This window comes from Colletes latitarsis, chromosome 1 (assembly GCF_051014445.1).
Source record: "Colletes latitarsis isolate SP2378_abdomen chromosome 1, iyColLati1, whole genome shotgun sequence".
Classification (NCBI taxonomy): Eukaryota; Metazoa; Arthropoda; class Insecta; order Hymenoptera; family Colletidae; genus Colletes; species Colletes latitarsis.
Window position 1 is genome coordinate 49,427,748 of NC_135134.1, and position 15,407 is coordinate 49,443,154.

A 15,407-nucleotide genomic window follows, 5' to 3' on the forward strand; every position below is an offset into this window, starting at 1 on the left:
GGTCAAGATTTCTGCGACGTTGTCAAGAAAGAAAAGAAAAAGAAATATCTAAGAATGAGTTTGAAGAAAGTTCGCAAAGGGTGCACTTCCTCGCGACGGGTTTAAGATGGTACGTAAGACTAGCGCACCGAAGGCTCGAGCTCTGCAGATCATTTATTTAGAAATCCGTCTCAGGTCTGACGACAGTAGTCGCCCCGCTTCTACTTCCCTCCGACTCACGAGCGTACGTCGACCCTTACGACCCCTGTTAAAGAGACACTCGCGAGGAACGTCAAGTGGAACAGGCACAGGATAAACATAACGTTTGCAGGGGCTGGCAGTGTGTACCGTTGCACGTTCGGACGTTGCACTGTGCCACCTTCACTGAATCTATATTGTTGGGATGTCTACGTAAACGGCCGTAGACCAGGTCAATAAAATAGATAAACATTTACTGGCCCGGAGACGATACCCTTTATAAACCCCAGCAGGAGAAACAGTTACAAAGCAATAGCTATACCGAATTACACAACCGTTATTCTTTTAAATATTTTTACCTAATTGTTACCGTGCAATAAAAATCTTTCAAAATCTCCCCAGTATTCTGTGTCACTTCCATCGCTCGTCAGCAAAGGGCTACGCTCAAACTGTACCTCTCTCACGAGTACTCGACTAACCATCAAATATTCTGGAAAAATGTCTAATTTCGATAGTAGCGACTGTCGTAGCCGACGATAAAACTAATATAAGTCCGAGTCTCTGATCGTAACCTTGCAGCTTTCATCCGAAAGGGGGAAGCAACGATATCCTCCGCGCCGCAATTTTACAAGTTCTTTTCGATTAACGACCTCCGGGGGCACAAAAAGAGAAATCATCGAGGGGAAAAGTAAGACATCTTTCCCTTCTGGCCTCGTATCGACGCTCATTCAATGGCGACGGATGTCGAGGTGCAGTCTCGAAAGCTTATCTCCCCCGTTCCTCAATCCCAGCTCCAACTTCGAACCGTCGAATAAAAGGGAAGTTCCTACGAAGGTCGTCCGTTTCTCCCGCGTATCGCATCCGTCCCTTCATATCAGGAAACGACCTTGCTGTTCGCGTTTCTCAAAGCGGTCCCTCGATCTTTGTTGCAGATAATCAACTACAACTCCGACAGAGGCGGCGTATCCGTGGTCACGGAGAAAGGTGACAGCACCACGAGTTTCCTGCTCGTGCAAGAAGCGAAACCATCCGACTCCGGACGGTACACTTGTAATCCCAGTAATGCTCAACCAAAATCGATCACCGTGCACGTACTCAATGGTGAGTGGTACCGACTTAATTGCGAACGGTTTCTCTTTCTCGTCTCGTTATCAAATCGTTCGCCCTTCCGCGACGGATTATTACCGTCCTCGAAGCGGAGGAAATTAATATACCCGGCGATTTCGTTCGGCGACGCGGAACTTTTTATCGGGCGAAATAATAACGAAGGAGGACGAACCTTTTCCGGATATTAATTTAAAGTTGATGAACGCCAAACAAAGGAGGACCACGAGAAAAAGAACGGAACCGCTGCCTTCGTTCGATACGACCGTTTAATTAATGAATCCTTCTTCGTCGCGTCCGATTAATGGGGTTGCCGCGCGATATTAATGCGTTCTTTAAGGGTATTTAGAACAACGCTTCGCTTCCTTTCACCCGTAAACACGTAACGCGCAATTGAAACGTCCAAATGTACGCGCATATATCTGAACGCCAAGTGCCTCTGGTTCAACAACGGAGCCAGTTTGCCATCGTAATTAGCTCGACTGGATGAAATTAAAGTGCGCCCAAGGAGTCCGCCAACTCTGGCCGCGCGACTTTGTGTCGCGAACCAAGAGGCTGGTGCACTCGGGTGCCATATTCACTGCGGCCCAAATTAAGCATTCTAGGCACGCCAAGATCCTAACGAGACACTTTGTTGCCGACATTGTCGTAAACTGATATTTTTGGACGGTTATGTGGGTCGCCCAAACCCACAGTCGAAGCCTGAAAGACTCGAAAAGAGTCTATAAAGGAACCAAAGTAACAAAGTAATTTAAACGTCAAGCGTAGCCTTTAAAATTAATCCCTTGATGTACTCAACGAACGATCACCTATTCTTATTCTCGCTTGTATCCTTCTATCACAGCCAACCGTATTGTACTACTTAATCTTGTTTTGTATGTAACATTCGTAAAGAATGATTTGTTTTAAGAATATCTAACGTTAAGATGTGATGATTTCAATATATTAGAACTTCGCGACGAGTGATTGCGAAAGTTAATATAAAGAACTTAGGATGAGTCAGACTCGTAATTATATAGCAAGGGGTTAAGAGCTGCTTAAAGTTGATAATATTCTTAGCAGGCGATGGTACGGGTGTTTTCAGAAAATTTAAGTGTTGTCCTCTGTTTCAGGAGAGTATCCCGCGGCAATGCAGCACGGTGGCCAAGCCAAGCAACCGAGGCTCTACTCCCTTCTGCTCTGTCTGTGTCTGCTACTTTACTAACTGTGTCATCCCCCTCCCCCGACCATCGGAAGTCCTTCCTACCCTGCATCGTATCAACGACAGTGAGCAAGGGTCTTCAACCGTGATATCAACCGACCGTGGGACAACAAACGCGAACGTCACCGAGTGGTGGTGCAGTGACACCGGTAACAAAAAAAAAAAAATCGAAAAAATAGAAACCAGCTACGGTGCGCGTCGAGTGATCGCGCGGACGAAAAAGAGACTCGCGGTACCATCGTCGGTCGATGAAACGTTGTTGAACCGAATCGACACGAACTTGGGGACCGTGTCGCTGAAACGCAACTGAATACGGCCCCGGGGGGCGTCGGTTTACGCCGAGCGAAACCAAGAAACCAGCCCGTGGCAAACGTCGACGGTAGCATTCGACGTTGCAACAAAGTGACTGATCGTGATCGCGGGGCTCGAACAGACCACGGCGGGGCGAGAGGCAACGTAACGCGGAAATAATGCAGCGGCGTTTGGTCGCGAAACGATTAAACCCGACCCGGTCGCGGGACAAACGGAAATTGAGATGGCGAAAGACGGGAGAACGAGCGAGACGAGACGAGCGCTACGAGGGAGACGGCGAACGGAACAAGCGACCGGGACAAAGGCGTGGATCAGAGTACAAAGGATCGCCTTTCCTCCGCAATTATTCAGCCACCCCGACACGCGGGATGTGTACGGAAGAGGTGGGACAGAAAGCAGTTAGAAGCCCGGGAACACCGATCGACAGCCGGATCCGTTTTCCATAGGCGCGTCATACGTCATTCGCGTCGAAAAGGGCGAATCGTTGCCACGCAACCCCGTAATTTCGATCGTATCGCGTCGATCCACGCCGGTCAGACGACGGTCCGGCAGTCTCTTTGCCGTTAAAGACCAATAACCTCCGCCCGCGTACTCGCATCACTTCCGGAACACCGGCTCTCGTAATATTTATACGAATGATTTCGACGGGTCGTACTCTATCGACGACTGCCCGCAACATCGAGCACACGCTCGCGCGAATCACGAAAATCTTCGAGGACGTCGATTATCCGGATTAATCAAGGGGCAAATTCGAACTGAAACAACTGTAAATTAAATAATTTTCACGTAATGTAAAAATAATGCAAGTGCACGTCGCGAAAGAAAATTAATCTTTTTTTAATACGACCAATTTTTATATTTCTTTTTAAATTTACACTTATAATTTTATCGTTCACTACCACTATCTTTTATAGTGTATTTAAATATCTTTACGGTCGTTTCCTCGACGATTTTCGTTTCCCGCCTAAGTGCAAGCTCGCTTTCGCGGATAACTTTCGCCTCGCGGATACAAGTTTTTTTAAATGTCGACGTCGCGGTGCTCGAGCATCTTCGCGCCGGACCCTCCTTGTGCGTCGGTATACGATCAAGCGTAACGAATTTTAACCCGGACAGGATGAAACGCGACGGCCAGCGAGCAATTAATTCCCCGCTATCGCGATCCGATCGTAATACGTTTATTTACTACGGCGGCCGATACATTGCGCGGATAAAGCTGCGCCGTATGGCAAAGTGGCGTCTCCTGTATCGATTAATGGCTTCGCCTAACAGACGGTGCACGCGACGGAGTCGAAAGCTCGCGAAAATCCTCGTCGGATACAGAGATCTTTCGAGTGGCACGATTCCACGTGTATTCCACGCTGCGCGACGCGTTGTTTGGCTACGATAACCGCCCACGCTCCTCGACCTCCGATAAACAACGACGACGATGCATTACGATAACGCTCGTTTCATACTTTTGATGGTTTTTATATTTTTGATATTTTGATGATTCGTTCAGACAATCTTGCATACTTGAACAATACAGAGATTCCCAGTAATTATGATACGATCCAGGAGATGATTCTACCCGAAAAACTAGGTCGAAAACGTAGAGTAAAGTTTACTTACACGAGGTTCTGTTCTCGAGAAAATCGACTCTGAAAATTCGTGGCTTACGTGTGCATCAGAGTACAATTTTCAGATTAGAACAAGTAGAAGTAGTAAGTATTGGTCAGACGCGTCGGACAAATTTTATTCAATCGCCAGTGTAACCAACAAATTTTCAAATTTAATTATCTCGAACAGGAAGCATTATAGAAACAAATTTTATTGTACGTTTTTTGACTTATTATTTTTACTCGAAAGTTTTGGTACACGTTTTAATAACAAGAAGATTCTTGGCTGTCAATTCCTCACCAGACGCAACCATTGAGAAAATAATGGATATTGAACGTTTAAATGAAGAATGAAAATCAGTATGGATCGAATAACTGAATATTTATTCATAAAAAGTAAAATAAATATCTAGTTATCTCGTAACCAGCGTCTGTAAAAAGAGTTGCACCAGGATTCGTTTAATCCAAAAATACTGCGACAGTCGACGCGTTAATGAATGGGCCCGTGGTTTGCAATATAAATTATTAATACGTTCGATCGTGACAGAAAATTTTTTATTACATCGTGCATCGCAACACCGACCACAAAATTATCGAATTTAACATTTTTATACGTGCTAGAGTTAAATCCATAAAATCGACTGCAAATTGTAATTTATACATTAATTACTTTGTAAAAATGAAATCGCAGGAGGATACTTTAAATATATTAACGAAAGCACGTATCACATTTTCTGGTAAATACGAAACGAATTGAATTGATATTACCGTATCAACTTTTGAAGTAATTAATGTCAGCAATCATTTTTGGACGATGTGCTTCGAAACTCAACGATGATACACGTACTTGAAATAATGTCCGCAATAAAAACACCGTGTTCGTTACATCTGTTCATTTACAGTTATAAAATTGTCGATAACGGATTCGCGAACATTTCTCTTCTGCACGAGAAATAAAAAATTCCCTCTGAAAAGAAAATCCTTGAAATCGGGAAAAAATATAAAAAGACAAAAACCGAGAAGCTGGAAGAATAAAATAAGAAAGAGAACTTGATGAAAAGAAAGAAAAACGTCCAACAAAAACGCGACGTTGACATTTTTATTTTCAAACCTATTTTTTACTAAAATGGCTGACCAGTATCTAGGATTTATTTATACCTCTGAGTTTCTATATTTTAAGTCTGGTTTTATCCAGAAAATACTCGCCCAGGTGTTCCCTTTGTAAGATATAGGCAGTCGTCAATTGAAATATCCAACAATCGCGTTCGTATGAAATCCGAGCCAATAATAAATCTCGAACGTTGCGTGTTTTACTTTTTACATTCTACACATTTTATGCCGACCTTTCAGCGCGGACTTTTTTTCATCCAAGGTAGAAACGAATAATCGTACCATTGCAAAGAAATGCTAAATAAATTGGAAATGCCGCTTCTCAAGAAGCCCCTTGGAAATCGTTTGTAACACAAACGGGGAATAATAAATTCTATGCAAATAGCTTTTTCGACGAATGTATTAAATTTAATGGCTATTTAATGGGTAAATAGAGCTCGATAGAACGTTGAAAGCTAATGTAGAAAGGAAAAATCTCGATAATCAGTTTCGTTGCATACCGGCTGCATAAGATTACAGCTCGAATTGTATATTTATTTGGAACCTTTGGTATTACGTTATTTCATAAGCTTCTGCGTATTTTCAGGATTCGATCAAAGAAGACGTAATATATGAGTCGAAAAACATTGGGGAGTTATATCAGCTCGCGTTGATCGTCTACCCGTCGTTGGTTTTGCCGCGATTAATAAAACTTCCTGCGCCGAAGGTGGGGCGAAAAAATAAAATAGCCGGAAATATGAATAATGAATGAAAACCAGGGAAACGGTTTAATCCGAGGACTCGATGCGGACGACCGCGGTCGGAAGTCGAAGTAATATCTAGTAGCGAGGCAAACGTGATTAAAAAAGTTTCCGCGGGGATAATACGATGACCCGATTACACGTAAGAACACTTCTCTCGTCGCCGCGTGAATAATTGCGTCTCCGCAACATCCGAAAACCGCGAAGAATAATGATTCCTTCGACCGGAACTGGGATTATCTTGACAAATATCTTCGCATTCGAGCATCCCTTGGACGATCGCGCGAATAATAATATTAGAAAATATATAAATTATGGTTTACTCGAGATCAGAAAAGAAGATTACCTAAAATGATAAATTCAACTAAATCCTCGATGGCCTCGCGATCGTTTAAGAATCCCTTTTCCAAGAGGTTGGCTACAAACAAAACCCTCGAGAATAACCCGAGGAAGATATTACTATATTTTAACTTGGGTATTCAAAATTTATTCGCGGCACTCGAACGCCTATAAAATATTCGAACATTAAATTATTCGAGTAGCCCCGACCCTGGTTGCTTTTCCGTTTCTTCGCCACTGCTTCACCCGCACGCGATCGCAGTAGATTTTTCCCTCCTAAAAATCAGCCGGTTCCGGTGCAAAAGGGAGGAAGGAAGAGAGGAGAAAAAAGAAGTACGCGAAACAAACGGGGGAGAAAAAACCAAGAGAACAAGAGCAAAGACGGTGGCGGCGGCTGCAACAACGCCCGGCGTTCTCCGGCCGCCATTTATCAAGGTAAACGCGAGGTGCACCGCATAATGTTCGCGCCGAGGTTCTCCACCCTCGACCCTCGAGTAGATGTGCTTGCGTTGCATACTGCCGCTCGTGCATCGCCACAGAAATTCGCGCGTGCACGCACACCCACGCACGCACGCGTCATCGAGGCCGTGTCTCTCCAGAAACGTTTGGATTACGGGCCGATCAAACGCTGACCGATTAGGATTGCTCGCCCGACATTCGCGTTGTCCCTTCGAGATTGCTTGTCCGCTGTCGCGTTAACGCGATGCATCCTCGTTGCTGTTTGCCAGCGTCTGATACGAGTAAACTTGGACTTCGGATGAATTAATTAACCGCCATGTGGCCATTTATCGATTCGATGCGGGCAAAATGAAAATTTCGAGGCTCCGGGACTTTTCGAGATAATCTATGATTACGAAACTTTGCGCCATTAGAGCTTGATGGAATCTTAATTAAATTTTACGTTGCAGCCGTCGATCGACGGTGTAATGGACGTCGAGAAAAATTGTTGATTGAGTTCGATGATATTCGGTACTCGTTAATAAGACCGTAGAACGAGATTGCAAAATTGATACGTTAATCCACGAACGACCGAAACGAGATTTTAGTATTTTTGTATTAGTAAGAGAGAAATAGCTTTGGTTTGGCATTTTCATTTTCGTGTTTTCAACCGATATTGTTCTTAAATAATTTCAGAAGTTTTTCCGCAGTGTAGAGGTAATTTATTTTCCGAGAACAATATTGTATTCGATATCTCATGTGTGACATAAAGTCGAACGTGAAAGAGCTTCGTAGCAACTGCATAAGAGTAGAAATACAGCCGAGGTATCGTTATTATATCTAACTTCTATACGAATTTACAATTATATAAATTATTTTTTGTAGCGATCGTTAAAAAGACGGTAACAGAGGTACAATGCAACGTACATAATATTGAGACTCGTGGAATTGCAAAATGTCACGTCACCGCGAGGTACAATTATTGTCGTTTCGTTGTATCAGATGTAGGTATACGTTAGCTTTGCATAAATTAATGAACTGCTGTATATTACATTTCGTCCCATCGATTTTCTTTTGAAAATGTAAAGTTAGAAGCGAAATACTTTCAACGCCATGAATGCACGTGAATTGTTTTCAACGCGAAAGAAATTATGAAAAAAACAAATAATTTCTTAGCTTCATTCATACAGTATTAAATAAAGATACACATCTACATTTATCGTATTCGTCATTAAAAGAATCATACAATGAAACTGTATGAAATATTTTTTCGAGCATCCTTGAATTTCAGACTCTCATTATGAATGAAATTTATATAATATTCAAGACTGATTTAATGCTACGCGTTCTATTTTATTCAAATTGTTCTCGTATCAGTGGCAGAATTCCTTCCTCGAGTGAAAAGGATTAACGGCGATAAAAAAAAAAAAAAAATGAATAAATCAAACGACAGTAAGGAATTAAATGATCTACGGCATGCAACCGTCCACCTATCGATATTTTCCCTATCTTCCCTCTTTCAAACCATCGCGGACACTTTCCATGAATATTAAACGAAACAATATCTGACGCGGACATGCTCTCTCCGTTTCAACTTCACGAAACTCGCTTCAATCGGGAACTAGATCTATTTTGCTAAAGTTACAATGAAAATATTTGCTCGTCGGCGTCGAACTACATAACGAACGTACGACTATTCAACATGGTACGAATGGGTAAACGTGTACATTTAGGGATACTTGTGCGCAAGAACAACCGAAGAAATAAGAGCAACCGGACGGAATATGAAAAGACGTCTGCCGAAAGAGATACGGCACCGCGTTCCACATTTAACGACGGTCAGTTCCATTTGAGTCAGCTCGCAAACCGGTGCAATAAAAATCCCGGTCCGATTTTCCCGTTGAATTATGAATGCCGCCGTTTTAATAATTCCCGTCGGTGGCAGAGAAATGGCCAGACCACAATTATATAAACTCCCGTGTATCATACAAATACATCTAAACTTCGTGGCCGTGTAATTCCGGGCTTTAGAACCTCCAACGTTCTGTAGATTATATTGAAAGCGCGACTCGAGATTGTTATTCCCGCGGTCGACCCGCGGCGTTATACTAAAAATAACATTTATTTCTGTCGGCGATAAATACGAGGAAAAGAGCTCGGCACGGGACGAAAGGGAAAAAGAAAATAAGAGGAAAGGACAGTTTGCCTGGACAAACAAAGATAATACGAGCCACCTTTATTGATCGATTCTCGTTAACGCGACAGCGTCCAGGTACTTATTTCCCTTGAACGATTCTGGAACCTTTACGTCAAACGGGGGGATGACGCGCGATCCCCGGTGCACGTGGAGTGGCCCTCCGACAAAATCGAACCGAAAACAGCCGGTGGTTCGCGGAAAGGCTGAAATTTTGACAGTGATTCATACCGCGTGAAAACCTGGCCCGATTGAATTCAATATTCGAGTGTGCTTCGCCTTTCTCCACCCTTCTGTGACGGAACTCAAAGCGACCCAGATTAAAACGGACTAGAAAATCTGATTCGAAAAATACGGTTGACCGCGGTACAAAGGGTACGCCCTGTATAGCTAGAAAAGAGGAGTGTAGGTAAATGAGAAGATGTCTGGGCAAAGAAAGAAAGATACGACGCTCCTCTCGCTTAACGACCATTCCCAAGTCACACTTGCCGCGTCATTTATTTCGCTGGGAACGAAGGGGACGTCAAAGGAATGCATTCGTCTCTGGTTGTGGCCTGGAAAATAATTATAAATAGTCTTGATAGTTCGCGGAGCCACTGATTGATGCTTCTGACGGAGGGAAAAAATCAAAGGCAAACATAAGACAGACGGTAACGATCGTTTCTCTCTGTTCGTGTCTTCCTGGCTATTTATTTAAATGTGATTGAAACGAATTGAGTTGATTTTTATCGCAACTGAATTTTAAGATCGAAGAGGTACTGAAAACTCTTTAACCTGTTTAAATGTAACGATCTGTGTAATAATAGCCCTAATTACGACTCTTCTGCGAGATAAAATCTTCTATTAAACGGTTTGTATTCATATTCTATGAAATAATCAGGTATTGTTTCAAAATTTGTGTATATCGAACACGGTGGTTTAATATTTGAACTACATAATTCATTTGAGAACCATTATATTAATTTAGACTCGAAGACGATATCAATTAACGACGAAACAGTTTCAGATGTCTAACCATAAACCCGCATGACTACTTACAATTATTACATTCTGAGAACTACCGCCGTGGAATTTCCTGCACACAATTTTCAACACGTCCAATTAACACGCTCATTAGACGTAAACAGTTAGTAGCAGTATACTGTACAATAATTTCGCGACAATGGCGTGAAATTTGTATGCCAACGAAAGAACCAAGGATGAAAAATGTCTAGGTAAAAATAACGAATTACACGCGGGTCAGCTCGAGGCGCGTATTCTTCGTTCATATTTCGGTTTACAACTTCAATAGCTAAATCAGAGAGAGCGGTGCGCCAAATGTGTCGTTGCAGCGTGGATTAGTATTCACCGCGTCACGCGAACAGGCAAGAGAAATCTACGTGTCGTTTTATACAGTTGTCGTATCGTGCATCGAATGAGAAGCGACCGGGGACATTCGTCGAACGTCACTGTATACTCGCATCAAAGCAATTAGCCGGTTTTATCGCGACGCCGCGGCGCGTTGCCACGAAAATTCGATCGAACTTCTCTGTCTGGTCGAAACCTGTGTCCACTTTACGCTCATATTTTAACCGTATTCCACGTACTCGTGTTATTTTTATTAACACTTTTTACTGAAACTGCCTATACAACGGGCGCGATTCATCGAGCGATCACGATAAACGAAATAAAGACGAGGATGCGTTTCCGGAGTAGTCTGCACCGTCGAGGACGCTCCGAAATCAAATTTCAACCGAATGACGTTCGAATCACTAACGGTATTTACGTGTGCGTGAAACATAAACGATCGCGGCGGGCCGTGTAATACACTTCCTAATTTCAGAGAAACGTGAATATCAGACTGCGTCGTGCAGTGCACGAGCAACCTAGAACGCGGAAAATTTGCGTGACACTAACGTTAACCCTTTCACGTGCGAAACAGTATGTCGCGGGAAGAGAAGAATCAATCAAAAATCATAACAACACAATTTTGATAAATTCATTACGATCACAATCGCGGGTTTTTTATTGTCAAAATGCACTCGAACGGTAACCCTCGTACGGCTGAGGCTCTTTTCCACAGTCTGAACAAAATAATAGAATACGCGAGGCAACCGAAGAGCTGTCCCCCACCATTTGACACGCCCCTTGTCTTTCAATCATGGTGTCAAAATTTTTATGCTGATAATCATTGCGCCATGGTATCGAGAAAGGTAACTAAAATTCTGTCAGAGTGAAATTTCAATACGAAAAAGTCAGGAATTCTTATACTAAATATTATCATAACTTGAAACGAAGGAATTTACATAACATAATCTAACGAACATCCGACGTTGCAGTTTGATCAAAATCAACTGTTCTAGAATGCAGAAAGATTATCACTTATCTCGCGTTTCTTTGAATAAACCTGTACGCGCTCTCTGACTCTCAAACAAAGAGAGGAACTGAGATGGCGTAATACAATGCTGTTCCACGTAAATTCCAGAGGTTCAGGAGCAACCCCCATTCTATCTTCGTTACCATGATAAAGGACCGTAGGATAACGTTACCTTATGTGCACGCGTTTCGTGCAAACCGAATACACATCGTAGAGGAGAACAAAGGGACTTCGTCTATGGATAGTACAAACGTAAAAGCAGGAGATGCGTCTGGCGTGATTCAGATTGGGGTAGCGTAGCCTTGAACGGTCGATCGAGCATAATTGCAAACTGTAGTTTGAAGCGCGTCGAAGAGGAACGTACATGCAAGTTGCAAATGACCGAGCCTTAGCCGTCCAAGGATTGATACATGGTAAAAGTTTCATTCGACGATTAGGTTTTTAGGGATTAGTTTTCGAAACACTTGTATACGCGACAGGGTTGCAAGAAAAAGGGAATAGTTCACCTCCGGTCACTTCGACCAGTTTGTATCGAGGAGATTTTAACTAGTCTAACGACGATGATTAACGATCAGTGTACTTTTCCTCGACTGTAAATATGTATTAAAATATCGTTTAGTTGTTTAGTTGGCTTGGACAATATCTAACGACGACGACATACTGCATGGCCGTTACTATACGATTCGTTTTGTATGATACGCTGTACATGTATATTTTGACCAACGGACGACAACTATTACTTGTAATCGTTGAACGAAAAAAAAAATGGAAAACAAAGGAAAACGGGAAGGGATAAATACGAGAGTTTACTATGAACGTTAAGAATAAAAAAAAAAAAGAAAATACGAAGAAACTATCTACTATTAACGTCGAAAATACATAAACGATACGTCGTCTAACAGTATAATCACGATCACGTGTAATATAAGAGCTCTAGTAGTTTGATAAATCGAATGTAAAAGATTACGTCTAACATTATATCGATATGCGTAAAGTATACACCGTAATTACTGTAACGCAACATTACTGTCGTTGTAACGTTATCGCCTAGTCAGTGTAAAAAAAAAAAAAATGAAACAAGAAAAACATCCAATTATACAACCGAATCGCGTCTCGCGTTCGCTCGACAAATGAACAGAAAGGAACTGTGAATATATTATCTTGTATATCGATCAGTTTTTTGTGTGCACGCGTGTGCGTATGTGTGCGTGTATGCGTCTATAGTCGAAGGAATTGTACGTTGCGGCGGAGAGACCAGACATGTTTGGAAGCCGTGTCATTGCGTGTACAGAAAACATAGCGTTTTCACGGTGGTTCGTTTGTCACGCCGACCACGAAAAAAATATGTATGCGTGCGTGCGTTTCTCGTGAATTACCTTTTCAGGTATCAACCGGAGGGCAGAATGATGTATTCCGTAATTAACACTTCGATCCAAATCGGAATTTTATTATTTCGCGTTCCAAGTACAAAATCGTTACGGTATTTCTAAACTGTTTCACTTGGTGTTATTACTAATTATTAAAAAGTACGATCGAAGAAGTGCCTGCTTTTATTTCAGCGAAGAAAATAAAAGAAGGCGTACAATCGTGGGGCAAAAAAGAACGAGTTAATGCAACGCGAAAGCGAGGATCGTGGAAAGTAACCTTCGGTGGCCACTTGATTTCGATCCCGCTCGTAACAAGCAGACAACTGGCGCGAATAAAAGCGGAAACGAAGGGAAGAGCGACGCGTGTAAATACTCGTTAAAAGGGACGTTTCGCGCGTCGAGACCAAGCGAAATAGGGAAAAGACAGACGCTAATGGGCCAGGCGCGAGCGAAACGGATTGGATCCGAGTGGACTCGAGAAAAAGTTTCGCCGATCTCGAGGGAATAATGGTTCATCGCGAGCGATGAAAAGGAAATTAAGCCGCGAGAATTTTCGCGCGGCCGCCCTCGAATCCCGCGATGGCTTCCCCGGTCGGCTCGAATAGAGTTATAATTGTGAATATGTAAGTAAGTAGCGAAGAGAGTGAAGTTTATTCGCGGAGTTAAGAAGCTTGATTGGTAAGATTGTGGATGTAAGAAAGCGAGGAGTGGTCGGCTTAATTCGTTCCACCGTGCCCGTTCGTTTTCAGGATGGAAGACGGTACCGAAAAGGTAACGCGAAGGAGCAGGAAGCGGACGGCGACAGCGGGACACACAAAGAAAGAACCGAAAGGAGTCGCGCGAAAGAGTCGAGAAAAGCAGGAAAAGGAAGCGATGTAAAACTACTCGTCGACACCGCGGACTAAACGGCTCCGTTGAAAACTTTCTAAAGACTTTTCCAGGCTCCGGTCGCGACTCCTACCGGTTCGAGCTCCTTCCAAGGGTACCGTCTTTCCCGAAAAGAAAGAATCATTCTTGCCGGGACAAATGGTGCGATCCGCCTGAGACTACGAAAAGCGAGGATTACTAAACGGAAAGATTTATTCGACTGTGACTGGCAACGGAGCGATTTGTTTTGATTGCCTGCCGTATCAACATCCGTGTTCGCAACTATTTACACGCCGACTTGAAAATGATTTCAACGCACAACGTCAGCAAACATTGTATTTTTGTTTGTTCTGTGTTCGTCGCCGAAATATCAACGCCTCCGTGTGTTGGTGTTATCGTCGAGAATCCGCTTTTGTACTTTACGCGTTTCGTTTGCGCGTTTATAACGCGTTTGTCCTTTGTATCGTTCTTTTTGTCGCCGGTATGCGTTAATATCTTTATGCATCGATCTTATTAGCCAGAAACGCGCTTTTGTAACCGACAATTTTATCGCCCGTTTATATTTCACGAACTTGATTTGATCGTTACAATGTATTTGTCCTTTGTATCGGGGGTACTATATTTGTCGCTAGCTTCAAAGTCATTTCGATTCGCAAGCAGGGATTTACAGCTGCGCTCGTTACCCGGGCGAACATCAAAACACGTCCAGCCTTTGAAACGTGCATTTCAGTTTCCGCGTCGGCGTTGTGCGATTGTATATACGCTTGAATAGCCAATAAATCGAATAAAGAGCGACCGCATTGTATGAATTTCGTCCGACTGCCAGTTCATTCGACGTGAGCCGCATTCGAGTGAGAGTGGATACATGAGAGAAACGAGGGTAAGAGACGAAGAGTGAAAATTATGTGCGTGTAAATACCGTCAGATTACTTCAATTATTCCAGACTCGATACGTTCGAGCATTCACTTTAAATGTAAACGAAAACATGGTGATAAGATGCGTCGCGGTTGAACAGCGTCAAACGTACGAAAAGAAAATAAGAAACAAACGATTCACTTGTACATCTATCCTTTTCAGTTACACCATTCGACTGCCAACCCTTAGACACGGCGACTAACACGAAAAAAAAACAACTTTCATCTGTTTTACATCTAACCCTTTGCGTTCCAGATACGCCGTACCACTCATAGATAGGCTAAAATATACTTAATAAGTGTTTCGTCTAGCCTACGATGTATATTGTATCTATAATCAGAAATAAATTATCGACCGTAAATCTCGATGGCATTTTCGACAGCTGTGAGCTAATATTTAACCGCGACGGTGTACCGAACGTTATTGAAATTTTCAGCGTTCCAGCGCTAAATGAACGCCGTTAACCGTGGGACAACGTCGAACAAAGGTAAGCGACGAACAAACGATATTGTTCGTCGAACAAGAATGTTCCTCCTTCGTTACATTACTGACGACCATGGTAAGCATACATGGAATTATAATTATTACGATACACGATAAGTAGAATGTATATAACGGTGATATTATTATGACAAAGTGTCAGTATTTTGGTCCCTTGTCTTCACTGTCACTGCCTTAACCGAGCATTAAG

At 42.8% G+C, this 15,407-nt stretch overlaps 1 protein-coding gene across 2 annotated transcripts in view; it reads left to right on the forward strand.

The window, feature by feature from the left end:
• LOC143343716 (zwei Ig domain protein zig-8) overlaps nt 1-15,067 on the forward strand; it is a 391,356-nt gene extending 376,289 nt beyond the window's left edge. Inside the window, exons 6-7 of one of the 2 annotated variants that reach the window (XM_076768904.1) lie at nt 1,110-1,278; nt 2,394-15,067. In XM_076768904.1, coding sequence (XP_076625019.1) covers nt 1,110-1,278; nt 2,394-2,485 — 261 coding nt within the window. In that variant the 3' untranslated portion in view covers nt 2,486-15,067. The remainder of the gene's footprint in view (nt 1-1,109; nt 1,279-2,393) is intronic. The other variant, XM_076768914.1, reaches the window with a different exon arrangement.
• Nucleotides 15,068-15,407: the final 340 nt, after the last annotated feature.